General features: G+C 41.4%; 1 protein-coding gene across 1 annotated transcript in view; it reads left to right on the top strand.

Moving 5' to 3' along the window:
- The window catches only part of LOC310645839 (connector enhancer of kinase suppressor of ras 2-like), a gene marked incomplete at its 5' end in the record, with an annotated part of 253582 nt that overhangs the window by 212427 nt on the left and 28361 nt on the right, over positions 1-12794 (top strand). The window contains one exon of the mRNA XM_083371858.1: positions 9023-9071. Coding sequence (XP_083227984.1) covers positions 9023-9071 — 49 coding nt within the window. The remainder of the gene's footprint in view (positions 1-9022; positions 9072-12794) is intronic.

Genomic DNA, 12794 nt, shown 5'->3' with positions numbered 1-12794 from the left:
GTTAGTTGTTCTAACTGTCAGGAAGTTCCTCCTTAGTTCTAGGTTGCTTCTCTCTTTGGTTACTTTCCATCCGCTGCTTCTTGTCCTGCCTTCTGGAGCTTTGGAGAAGAGGTTGACTCCCTCTTCTTTGGGGCAGCCCCTGAGAGATTGGAGCACTGCTATCATGTCCCCCCTCACCCTTCTCTTCATTAGACCAGACATCCCCAATTCCAGCAACCATTCATTTTATATGTTTTAGCCTCCAGTCCCCCAATCATCTTTGTTGCTCTTCTCTGTACTCTTTCTAGAGTCTCAACATCTTCTTTACATCGTGGTGACCAAAACTGGATGCAGGATTCCAAGTGTGGCCTTACCACGGCATTGTAAAGTGGTACTAATTCTTCACGTGATCTTGATTCTATCCCTCTGTTAATGCAGCCTAGCACCATGTTGGCTTTATTGGCAGCTGCAACACAGGGCTGGCTCATATTTAAGGGATTGTCCACTAGCACTCTGAGATCCCTCTCACAGTTGCTACTATTGAGCAAGGAAGCACCTATACTATACCTGTGCATTTGGTTATATAATAACCTTCTCATAACCCATACAGGAAGGTGAAATGATAGTACAGGTAGTCTGTTTGTAGGTGAGAAACAATAAAAGAAACTGCTAGGAAGTAACTCTAGAGGAGTTTTTTTTGGTTCTTGGAGCCTGATGCCCACCCTCCTAGATGCAAATGGCAGCTTGTTTCCCCTTTGCTACCTTGTAGTATCTCAGTCTGCTTTTCCAAGCGTCTGAGTCATTGCAGCCAATAACAACACCAATCCCAGAGCAATTTTCTTGCAATCTTAGTATAATCCTTGTGATCAAAGCACGTATGTGTGCCTTTCAGTCAAGTTTGCTTGCCCTTGAGTGGTGAGAAACGTTTCTGGCTATCTTGTTCTTGACTTCCTATAGGCTTGTGTTACTTCTTTAATGGGAATCGTAAATTACCTTCTCAAGGAGCTGCGGAGACAAAACAACCACAGTCTGGGATTATGAATGAGGCCGAGGAGAAACCCACCCTCACCCACCCACCCCGCCGGTCCCCCGCTGTGTTATTTAAATGAAACAAGTCATTTTATTCTTTCATTTCCACTCTAATTAGAATTGTGCAAATGGAAGAAACCAGGCAGAGTAATTATGGAAATGTTTACCTTCAGTGGTGCCTTCGTGCATTTTATCAAAAGGACTGGTGGGATTGTCGCCGGGTAGATGCTCCAATGAATGAGCAACGGTTGCCCACTTTGAACATAGCAGTTGGATCATTGTTAGGTTTGTACGCACACCTTGTAATTCTGTCTGATGCACACCACTCGCCTCCCAAGGGTCTCTTGCTGTCAGCAACATCTCTCGTTTGATCTCTCACTGAAGAGCATTCTTTCCCATGCAACAGAACCATTGCAGTATAAACAGAGGTAAAGGGTCTAAGACTTGGATCCATCCTAGCCAGCTAGAATGCTTTCACTTGGATTGAGCTGAATATTTCCTAGAATCTCTGTAGCTCAGGGTTGAAAGTGAATTTCATGTGCTCTCGGAGCTTAGCTGTGCCAGAGCATGCTCAGTCTTATTGTGCTGAGGTAATTCAGGAGTCAGTCCTGGAAGAGATCAACCCTGACTGCTCTTTAGAAGGCCAGATCCTGATCAAATCCTTTGGCCACCTGATGAGAAGGAAGGACTCACTGGAGAAGAGCCTAATGCTGGGAAAGGTTGAGGGCAAGAGAAGAAGAAGGGGACGACAGAGAATGAGGTGGCTGGATGGAGTCACTGAAGCAGTAGGCGTGAGCTTAAATGGACTCCAGAAGATGGTAGAGGACAGGAAGGCCTGGAGGAACGTTGTCCATAGGGTCGCGATGGGTCGGACACGACTTCACAACTAACAACAACAACAACCCAGGAGTAAACGCAGTAAACAGTGGTTTGTAATTAATTGGTGGTTTATATCACACTATATCTACAAACACACACTAGACATAGAAGACATATGGTGAAACAGCAAACTCCAATATACAGTAGTTACAGCAGTCAAGCGGTAAAAAAACTTCCCTTTTTATACTCAGCCTCTTAAAGGCACAGGCACAGACCCTGCTGAGTCATTCCCAATATTGCATCATCCTATCATTGCATCACCCACATTGCATTGCATCTTTACATAAGCTGTTTAGCTGTTAAATTATTATCCCGGCAGGCTGTTTCGTTACCTAATTAGGGAACAGCCTCAGTGCAACTGTGGAGTAGGGTTTGTTGCTTTTGTTTTGTTTTGTTTTTACATAGTACTGTAGAATGACCTTCCAGTTTTGATAGGGCTGTGGCTTTCTCGTTGATGGTCCCTTGTTTGTTTTCTGCCTGACTCTGCCAAAGATGCTTTTCAAAAGGCAACTGGACTTTCTTGGCTATCGTTTTGTTTTTTCCTTCTTGAAAACCTTTCGCTTCTCATCCAAGAAGCTTCTTCAGTTCTAACTGAACAGTGGGGAATAGAAGGATTCATATTCTTTGCAGTCATGTTGTCATTAGCACTCTGAAAGTCAGCCGTTAGCTCTCTGAAGTCTAGCTAAAGGTCTTTGGACATCACCTTTGGGATAACCTGACGTGGTTGATTGAAAATCTCCATAGACATTTCTGCCTGATTGTTTGTCTGGTCTTGATCCCTGCTTACTTGCGCATTGGGGGTTGAGAGGATGTGATGTAGGATGTTTGTTTCCTTCCTAAAAAAAAAAAAATACTGACTTTTTTTTGAATGGTCGGTAAATGTGATTTGTCTCCCTGTGTCTATTGATGGCTGATTTATGTGAATGCAAAGCTTCTGGGAATTCCCTAGAGTTTTGGATTCCCTGACTATAAAAATCTGGTCTACAAAAATCCAGATGACCTTTTTTTTTCCCTTCCGTTCATTCGTGTTTGATACTCTGAGACTATGTGGACAAGTCCCTGCAGTTTTCTTGGCAAGTTTATTCAGAAATGGCTTGCCATTGCCTCTTTCCTAAGGCTAAGAGAAAGTGACTGGCCCAAGATCACCCAGATAGTTTTGTTCCCAAGGCAGGACTACAAATCACAGTCTCCTGGTTCCTAGCCTGATGCCAGAAATATCACACCAAACTGATTATTAGATCGAAGCAAAGAGATAGTTCTGCATCTCACTACTACTGTGTTATGGTTCCTGGATTTTTGCAAGTCAGATGTAGCTTATTAAAATACACAATCACCCTTTGTTAGAAATAGAAGCATTTTTATAACTAGATAGCTAGGATTTGTAATCAGAATATTACATCTTGGTATGAAAAGGGAAATAAGAATATGTTAAGAACTTTGAATAAGGGATTCCTTTGGTTGCCCAAATACAACTTGTTTTGAAATTATAAATGATTGGGACACTTTGAACAGGGACGGGAAACTAAAATTGGAAAAAAAAGCAAAAATAGGATACTGATTAAATAAGTGGAAATTGAATGCAAGTGCAATTTAGATATGTTTTGGCTAGGAAAGATATTCTAAACTGATATTATTGATATTATCAGAGAAATGTAACAAATGTTGATATGTAATTGTATGTTTACTAACAATAATAAGAATTGTATTTGCTGAATGTAGAAAAATTATTACTACTAGAAGAAGAAGAGGATGTACTGGTGGGTGTAACATTGGACCTACCTGGAAAAACCTATATGTATCACCGAATTCTTAATGGACTCAGTCACCACGTTGTCTATTGAGCAAATAGCAGCCTAGATATAGTTGCCCTATTCTTCCTACTCCATTAATAATCTTCCCCTTGTCGTGGTGGGATAAATCTGACCTTCACCTGTTTCGGCCAAAGGAAAAGCTGGCTCAGTCAATTCCCTGTTGGAAGAATCTCTTTCCCAGCTGTGTTTTCTCTGATGGGACATCTGTTTCGTTGAAATTCTACGCTGTAGACATATATTCTGGGAATGCCAACCATGGTGTGGAGATCTGTGATGAGCAGTTATCCTGCAGTGCAATTACTGATAAATTCCCACAGCAGCATGTCGCTCCACACTTGTGTGCCTAATTATAAGGGCATGCAGCTCTGAGGCTAATGGAGAACTGCCAAAGAATATTGATTGCCCATGTCTGCCTGCAACTGGACGGGCTGGCACTACTGGAAAAAGAGCTGTGAAAGGGATCAATTTATGGTATAGACCAGGGGTCGGCAACCTCGGCTCTTTTATGACTCGTGGACTTCAACTCCCAGAATTCCTGAGCCAGCTATGCTGGCTCAGGAATTCTGGGAGTTGAAGTCCACGAGTCATAAAAGAGCCGAGGTTGCCGACCCCTGGTATAGACAAATTGGCTCAACATCTTCCTCTCAGCTGTGACGTGGGGAGCGATGGATGTTACAAGCCCATCGGTTGCTTATAATCCAACAATTTCATCAATTGCTTGCAATCCAATTTATACCTTGGCATATGGCAAAGGCCAAAACAGTCATGGTTTATTCAACATAGCTAAGCCCTCTATATAGCATAAGGTATGAACCAGGTTGGACTGTAAAGCATAAAAGCGCTCTCTCTTAGTTGTAAGCAGGCAAGCCAAATAGATCTTTTGTAGATTAATAAGTAAATATGGCATGAAAATAATAATAATAATAATAATAATAATAATGTGGATACCATCAAACATCCACATGTGCCTATCCCAAGTCCTTGATAAGGACTCGATAGATAGACAGAAATGTCAAATCCAGTATGAACATCTGGCTGACTGTGCTATTATTATTATTATTATTATTATTATTATTATTATTATTATTATTATTAATAATAATAATAATAATAATAATAATAATAATAATAATAATAATAATAATAATGTTGGAAGGGACCTTGGAGGTCATCTAGTCCAACCCCCTGCTTAGGCAGGACTCCCCATACCATTTCTGACAAATGGCTGTCCAGTCTCTCCTTAAAAACTTCCAGTGTTGGAGGCAGGTTGTTCCACTGGCTAATTGTTCTCACTGTCAGGAAATTTCTCCTTACTTCTAGGTTGCTTCTCTCCTTGATTAGTTTCCATCCATGGCTTCGTGTTCTGCCTTCAGGTGCTTTGGAAAACAGCTTGACCCCCTCTTCTTTGTAGCAGCTCCTCAAATATTGGAAGACAGCTGTCATGTCACCCCTAGTGCTTCTTCTCATTAAACTAGATGTACCCAATTCCTGCAACCATTACTCATGTGTTTTTGCCTCTTGTCCTGCCTTCAGGTGCTTTGGAGAATAGCTTGACTCCCTCTTCTTTGTGGCAGCCCCTGAGATACTGGAACATGGCTCTCATGTCAGCCCGGGTCCTTCTCTTCCTTAAAGTAGACATACCCAAATCCAGCAACCGTTCCTTTATATGCTCCTTCAGATGCCCACCTTGAGCAGTTGTGCCGCACCAGCCACATGATGCCGTCTTACTTTCAAACGTTTCCCCCCCCACACACACACACACCCACTATTCGGTTGAAATCTCTCTGTATTCCTTGAATCAGCAGACCAGCGTGAGTTTCTGAATCGGCTTGACGCAAACACAAGCTCTTCCTCTTTTGTTCAGCTAGGAACGCGCTGCTTCCTTGGCCTTTTCGCTCTGCAGGGCTCAGTCCAAAAGCAGCAGGAAGCAGAGAGAGAGAGAGAGAGAGAGAGGCCTTTTGGTCACAGCTGAGCTTTGTTGTTGTGGTTGTTGTTGTTTTTCCACCAATGTTTCAAACTGCTGATCCTGAAGGAATATGCTCGGCTGTAGCCAAATCAGCTTAGGCCAATAATGCCAGCAAAAAACAAAAAACCAACCCCCCCCACCCCAGAGACAGCAAATGAGGAGGGGGGGTTTGTTTTTTTGGTTTGGGGTTGTTGGTTTTTTTTTTATCCTTCTGGCTCAGCATGCAGCTGTGCCCTGTGCTGTAATCCTAAGTCAAAGTCCAGCAGTTTTCTAGATTTGATACAGATTCCGAAATGGCTTCTGCTGTTTAAGCTAAGATGTGCGGATCCCTGCAGGTGGTGTGAAATGAAGAGTGCAGGAACTCGGCCGCAGAGTATTAAGTTCATGCCCGTGCGGAGACCTTAGAGGGAATCCCATCTGTGAAAGGTGTGACTTTGCCTCTTATCGCCCCGTGCCAGGGGATGACCTTGAGGAACAGCGTTACAAAAGGGAAACAAAAGCTTGAATATATCCACTCTGTCCCCTGTCAGGTACAGCTTTATAAATCTCCATCATCTTCCTTCTCACAAACATGGTTAACAGAATAACAGAGTTGGAAGGGACCTTGGAGGTCTTCTAGTCCAACCCCCTTCTCAGGCAGGAAACCCCATACCATTTCGGACAAATAGTTGTCCAGTCTCTGCTGTATCCTTGTTGCAATCTTTACATTTTGAATCAGAATCAGAACAGAGCTGGAAGGAACCTTGGAGGTCTTCTAGTCCAACCCATTGCTCAAGCAGGAGAGCCTACACCATTTCAGACAAGTGACTGACCAGTCTCTTCTTAAAAACCTCCAGTGTTGGAGCACCTACAAGTTCTGGAGGCAGGTTGTTCCACTAATTAATTGTTCTCACTGTCAGGGAATTTCTCCTTAACTCTAGGTTGGTTCTCTCCTTGATTAGTTTTCATCCATTGCTTCTTGTCTTGCCTTCAGGGGTTATTCTCTAATAGGTTTACACACACACCCCTTCCTTGTGGCAGCTGCTCAGATATTGGAACACTGCTGTCATGTCATGCCTAGTCCTTGTTTTCATTAAACGAGATATACCTAATTCCTGCAACCATTCTTCATATGTTTCATGTGATCACCATTTGCAAGGAAGGATGGGAGGGAGGGAGGGAGGGAGGGAGGGAAGGAAGGAAGGAAGGAAGGAAGGAAGGAAGGAAGGAAGGAAGGAAGGAAGGAAGGAAAGGAAAGAGAGAGAAAAAGGAAGGAAGGAAGGAAGGGAGGGAGGGAGAGAGAGAGAGAGAGAGAGAGAGAGAAAGAAAGAAAGAAAGAAAGAAAGAAAGAAAGAAAGAAAGAAAGAAAGAAAGAAAGAAAGAAAGAAAGAAAGAAAGAAAGAAAGAAAAAGAGTATCCAGCTGTCCTTTTGGAAAAAAGCACCTTTGGTGAAGTGGATGATTGAGAATCTTCATAGACATCAAGATGGTCGGCTTCATACAATATGATAAGACAACAGTTGAATTTCCTCTAAGACTGAACCACAAAACACCCCGTCCTATTTTAAATCTAGATTATCACAAAGTATAAACCCAGTGTAGCTCCTCAAGTTTGTTTAAGACCTATAGTTTCCATATGCTGATCTGCTCCCCATGTGGGAAAAGCATGATGTGTGAAATTATTTGCGGACACATTCTATAGTTACGGTTGATTAGGTCAACTGACAATCTAAACAGGCGTTTCTCGATGGGCAAATAAAACAGCCGTGTGATTCTCTTGCAAAGGTTCGGTTCTGTATTCTGATTTCACAACACAGTATCAACCTTTGCCTGAGCGGGATTTTGTGCAGATGGGCACAGATCATAAAAAATGAGGAGAAGCATTGGAATTAGAATTAGAAGAAACCCACCAAAACAAGCCTGGAGGGTATGAAAAAAAAATATCTCAGCAACATTCAGAGATAGAAGTGGGCAAAGTTCACCCTTTGTGGCTCCTTTATTCATGATTAGTCTGCCAAAATTTGACAGCAAAATCATTAATTTTCACCGTTGCAGATAGATACAGAGACAGACCCTTAGGTCTATATGAAACAAAACTCATCACAGGCCCCTGACGTTCAATGCACTTTAAGCATTCCCCAACTCGTCAAAAATCAGAATAAAGAAATTTCTTAGATAATTGGGCACCTCAAAGGTTCTTCTCTTTTTAAGAAAAAATATAAAAGCAAGTTTTAAAAAAAACCTGATTTAGGTTTCTAAAGGGATTCGTGCTATAAATAGAATCCAGAAATTAATTTGTAGGCAATCCAGACAAGAAAGATATTTCTACAGCAGATAACATAATGGTAGAGCACTTGGACAACTTCAAAGAGGGGCTGACAAATTCTTGGTGATGAAGATCTCGGCATCTGTTAATCACATTGGGTGTGTATGAACCTCAGATCTCAACAATGTGCTCTGGGCACCCATTATTAGGTCACAAGGTTGGGAAAGTGCTATTGCCTATATCCTCCTTGGGAGATTAGTCTTTGGTTGACCACAACAGGAAATAAAAAGATGAACAAACAGTGACTCTAGAGCAGGGGTCTTCCAACTGGGCCCTTTTATGACTTGTGGACTTCAACTCCCAGAATTCCTCAGCCTGGCTGAGGAATTCTGGGAGTTGAAGTCCACAAGTCATAAAAGTGCCACGTTTGAAGACCATTTCAGACAAATGGTTGTCCAATCTCTTCTTAAAAACCTCCAATGATGCCACACCCACAACTTCTGGAGACAAATCATTTCACTGTTTAATTGTTCTTACTGTCAGGAAATTTCTCCTTACTTCTAGGTTGCTTCTCTCCTTGATTAGTTTCCATCCATGGCTTCGTGTTCCGCCTTCAGGTGCTTTGGAGAACAGCTTGACCCCCTCTTCTTTGTAGCAGCTCCTCAAATATTGGAAGACAGCTGTCATGTCACCCCTAGTGCTTCTTCTCATTAAACTAGATGTACCCAATTCCTGCAACCATTACTCATGTGTTTTTGCCTCACATTTCTGGGGCTGAATTCCCTCCACCAGTCCAATCCATATGTGTTACTTTCCAAGCTGGAATCCTAAAGGCTTCAAAAACTCACTTGCCAACTAACCCCCTTTTCAAGTAACTGAATGACTTCAGTGGTTTGTCCAGTTCTATGTCAAATGATTCTGAATTGCTTTTTTTTTTCGTTTATTGATCCTTTTGAGCTAACACTTGCATGAGAAATGAGAGACATGCCAGGCAGCATAGTTCAAAGAGCCAGCAGATATTTCTGTAACCTTTCCTTGTGACCGGTATAAATGGCATTTATAATTCATTCAGTTTGTGTTTTTGAAATCTTTTCTTCCGTGATCTCTCTTGCAGGTATGTCAACTCTGCTGCTGAGCGCCAAGGAGGTACAGCTATGAGAAAGGTAAATCCCCATCCTGGTCTCTTTAGAGAAATAATTTACCTCTATGACCCACTGCCTGGTAATATCTGGGTGTGTGTTTTTTTAATGAATGAGTCAGTCCGGCAATTCTGCCTGGCTTTCAGTGCAGCTGTATGCGCAGTTACATTTTAAAAGAGTGCTCAACTTCTCCATAAATGTCAAATTGGAGATCAGAGATAGATGGGAAAATATGGCCTAAACCTGAACAATGGTGGTGAAGGGCCTAGAGATTCAGTCCTGTGTAGGGAAACAGTTTGGTATTCTTAATCCTAGGTAAAGATAGTTAAGAAATAAATAAAGATAGTTAAGATCTTGTTTAAATAATAAGAGACCAGCCATCTTTCCAGATCCCGGGTACCAGCATACAATTCTTGTGCAATGGTATGGACATCACAACTACTATTAAAATTGGTCAGCCCTCATGAGACGTTAGCGTCTCAGCCCTCGCAAGATTTCAACATTTTTGCAGAAAACGTTAACGTGATTTAATACTCTCGTGAGATTTTGTCCCCTTTTCATCCATTTTTAAAGGGGAGGTAGGCTTTGCCAGTGTCATTTTGGACTTGTCACAGGTGCTTAGCAAGGGAAGGAACAATATTCTGAATCCCTAATTTAATTTAAGAGTGCACGACCCAATTTATTAGATTAAAACTGCAAGAAGAAAACTTTTGACTAAAACCTTAGGAAAAAGCTTCTTGAGATAGATTTTCTTTTTCAACGCACTTTTTGAATGTTTCCTTTGTGCCGTGTTGTTTATTTTTGTTTGTTTTTTATTCTTTAATTTTTTTTTTCTTTTGAGTTTTTGTACCTTAATCCTTTTCAGAATAAAATAAAAAAAATTGAAGACGAAAGAAAAGAGATAGGTGATGGGTGCAAGCAGATTGCCTTGATGGGTCTGTCTTTTTAGCTATATTTCAACAGAATTTGGTCAGAAGTGGAATAGTAATGTATCTCTATGTCAAAAGGAACGCAGAAGATATAATATTTGTATCTGTTGGGAGCCAGTTTGATTGCGCAGTAGGCTAGAAACCAGGAGACTGGGAATTCTAGTTCCACCTTATTCATGAGTGACTTTGAGCCAGTCCCACTTTCTCAGCCCAACTCATCTCACAGGATGGTTATTGGGGGGGGGGATAGGAGGAGGAAGGAATATGAGCTATGTTCGCCATCTTGAGTTATTTATAAAAATAATAAAAGTAGGTTAATTTTTTTAAAAAATAAATAAGCAGGTTTAGATTACACTGGTGTAGGCTTCCATGATCAGTATCTATTGGGCAGCATCAGGTTGCAGGTTTTAAACATACATATAGACCATGGTCTTCTAGTCCAGCCCCCTGCTTCAGCAGGAAAACCTATACCATTTCAGACAAGTGACTATTTAATCTCTTATTAAAAACCTCCAGTGATGAAGCACACACAACTTCTGGGGGCAAGCTGTTCCACTGGTTGATTGTCCTCATTGTCAGGAAGTTTCTCCTTAATTCCAGGTGGCTTCTCTCTTTGATCAGTTTCCAACCTTTGTTTCTCGTCCTGCCCTCTGTTGCTTTGGTGAATAATGTGCCCCCCTCTTCCTTGTGGCAGCCCCTCAAATCCTGGAATACTGCTATCACATCTCCCCTGTTTCTTCTTTTCTTCAGACTAGCCAAACCCAAGTCCCACAGCCGTTCTTTGTATGTATTAGCCTCCAGGCCTTTGATGATCTTAGTTGATCAATGAGTCTTGATTACTTTGGGGCCTTCTTTCAGATATATAATTTTCCTGTTCTCCAACCCTTGAAGGGCACATTTTCAGTCCTTCAAGTGAAACCTTGGGCATGTACTGTGGTCACGAAGGAGAAAAGCAAGATAGAGAGCAATCATTACAAATTACAAACTTGCAATGACTCTGATATCAGAAGCTTAAGTTGGATGGATTTTGTCAAGCATTAATAACCCTGAATTAAATACAAGACCATTTTAAGACACGCTGCCTTCTGCTTGTCACTTTTCCCAGTGATTTGACACTCATCACTCAAACGGCTAGAAAATATTGTGAGGGCAGATTTATTTCTTAGCAAGAAATTGGTAGACTACTTGTGTGAATCAATATAATATTGTATCTTTTTACCGTGTAAATTAATAAGGCAATATTCCAATCTGGTAAATTTTTCTGGAATTAAAACGTCTACTTTTAACAGCTTTACATTTCTAAAGTTCAAAGACTTTGATGTGTCTTCCATGAAGTTGTGGAATTGTTTAATATAATTTGCTGAAGAAAATTTCTCAGAGATGCAAATCTTCTTGCTTTTCTTCTTATCTTGAACAGAACTATTGCTAATTTTGAGTAGCATAATTCTTTTCAAAACATAGTCATATGTAAATTTATGTTCAGATAAAAAAAGATGAGAGTTGCCTTTTAAAAGGTAAGATTCATAGCCCAGCAAAGCCCAATTACCTCCAAATATCCATGTCTGACCTTAATGACCTCTATGGTGGGATTATCTTACAGGCCAAATATTATGGGGGTCTTGCCTTCTCACACAGCCCATGTCACCCTTGTCACCCAGAAAGAGTGGGATTCAAACAGGTGAACAACCGGTTCTCTGTGTAGATGCTGCTTCTGGAAGTCCATTCTGGGCCTGGGCAACAAAAAATTAGCTATCGGTTCTGCTGAAGTGGTGCAAACCGACTGAATCCCACCACTGCACCCAGACCATTTGTGTTACCGGATCATCTCTGACCCAATCAATAGAATAAACGTTCACGTAAGCTATTCTACCCATACTGACACTTGTAGGAGAGGGACTGGCAGAGCTGGGAGAGGAGTCAAGCGGGGCATAGGTTTAGCACCTCTACATAGTCACAAAGGATGAAGGACAACCACCTTTGAACGCTGGTCAGTGCGGAACCAGCTTTCTTCAAATGATGCTGATGTTTTGGTGGTGTTGTTTCCTCCCCGAGCTCTTTGGATTTGCCTCTTTGTAGCATTCCTGCTGAGACTTAATGCAGATGCTTTGGCAGATGTTGCTGCAAACAATGTAAGCAAGTTCTGTGCTTTATTGTCGCCACTTGCCAGCCCGTTAAGAATTCTCTCTTCCTTTTGGCCCTATTCTTCGTGGAGTGAACACAGGATAATTAGCCTGAACTCAGAACGCTTTGAATAGAAGAGTTGGCAGTTTCAGCTCTTTTGGGGAGTGCTGCCTTTCACTTTAAGCTGCTTTCTGACAAACTGAAAAGAGCATCTTGTAGCAAAGTGTACAATTAGGTAAGCATTCAAGATTTCAAACGAGGCGCAGGCTTTGAAAAGCAGCTGCTTATAATATTCATTTTTTTAAAAAAATATTTTCTTTATGTGGCTTCTGCCTGGGGGATGACTAATCAGTCAGATCGGTGTGCAAATTTGTCATTTATCAGAGCAGACCCAGCTTGCATACAAAAAACCGTATGTTTATTTTGAAACTCAGCGCCTTCTGGTTTCTCACGGGCTACAATTAATGGCAAAGGTTGTTTGGGAGGGGCTGAGTTTTTAGAATTAAATATCCTATTTGTTTAGAAGATGGGAAATTGGTCACCTAAATTACTGAGGCAACAAGTTGCTTAGATCAAGGGTCCGGTTTCAAACCGAGCAAGAAATAATCAGTCTCCGATTGCCACTGAAAAATAGACAATCGAAGACTGATTTCAGCACAAGAGACCTTTAGTCAAATTTCAAAAGCCCACTGCCAGT

Source organism: Vipera ursinii (genome assembly GCF_947247035.1).
Source record: "Vipera ursinii genome assembly, chromosome: 12".
Lineage (NCBI taxonomy): Eukaryota > Metazoa > Chordata > Lepidosauria > Squamata > Viperidae > Vipera > Vipera ursinii.
The sequence above is the reverse complement of the archived record's forward strand: the minus strand, read 5'-3'. Positions and strand labels throughout refer to the sequence as shown.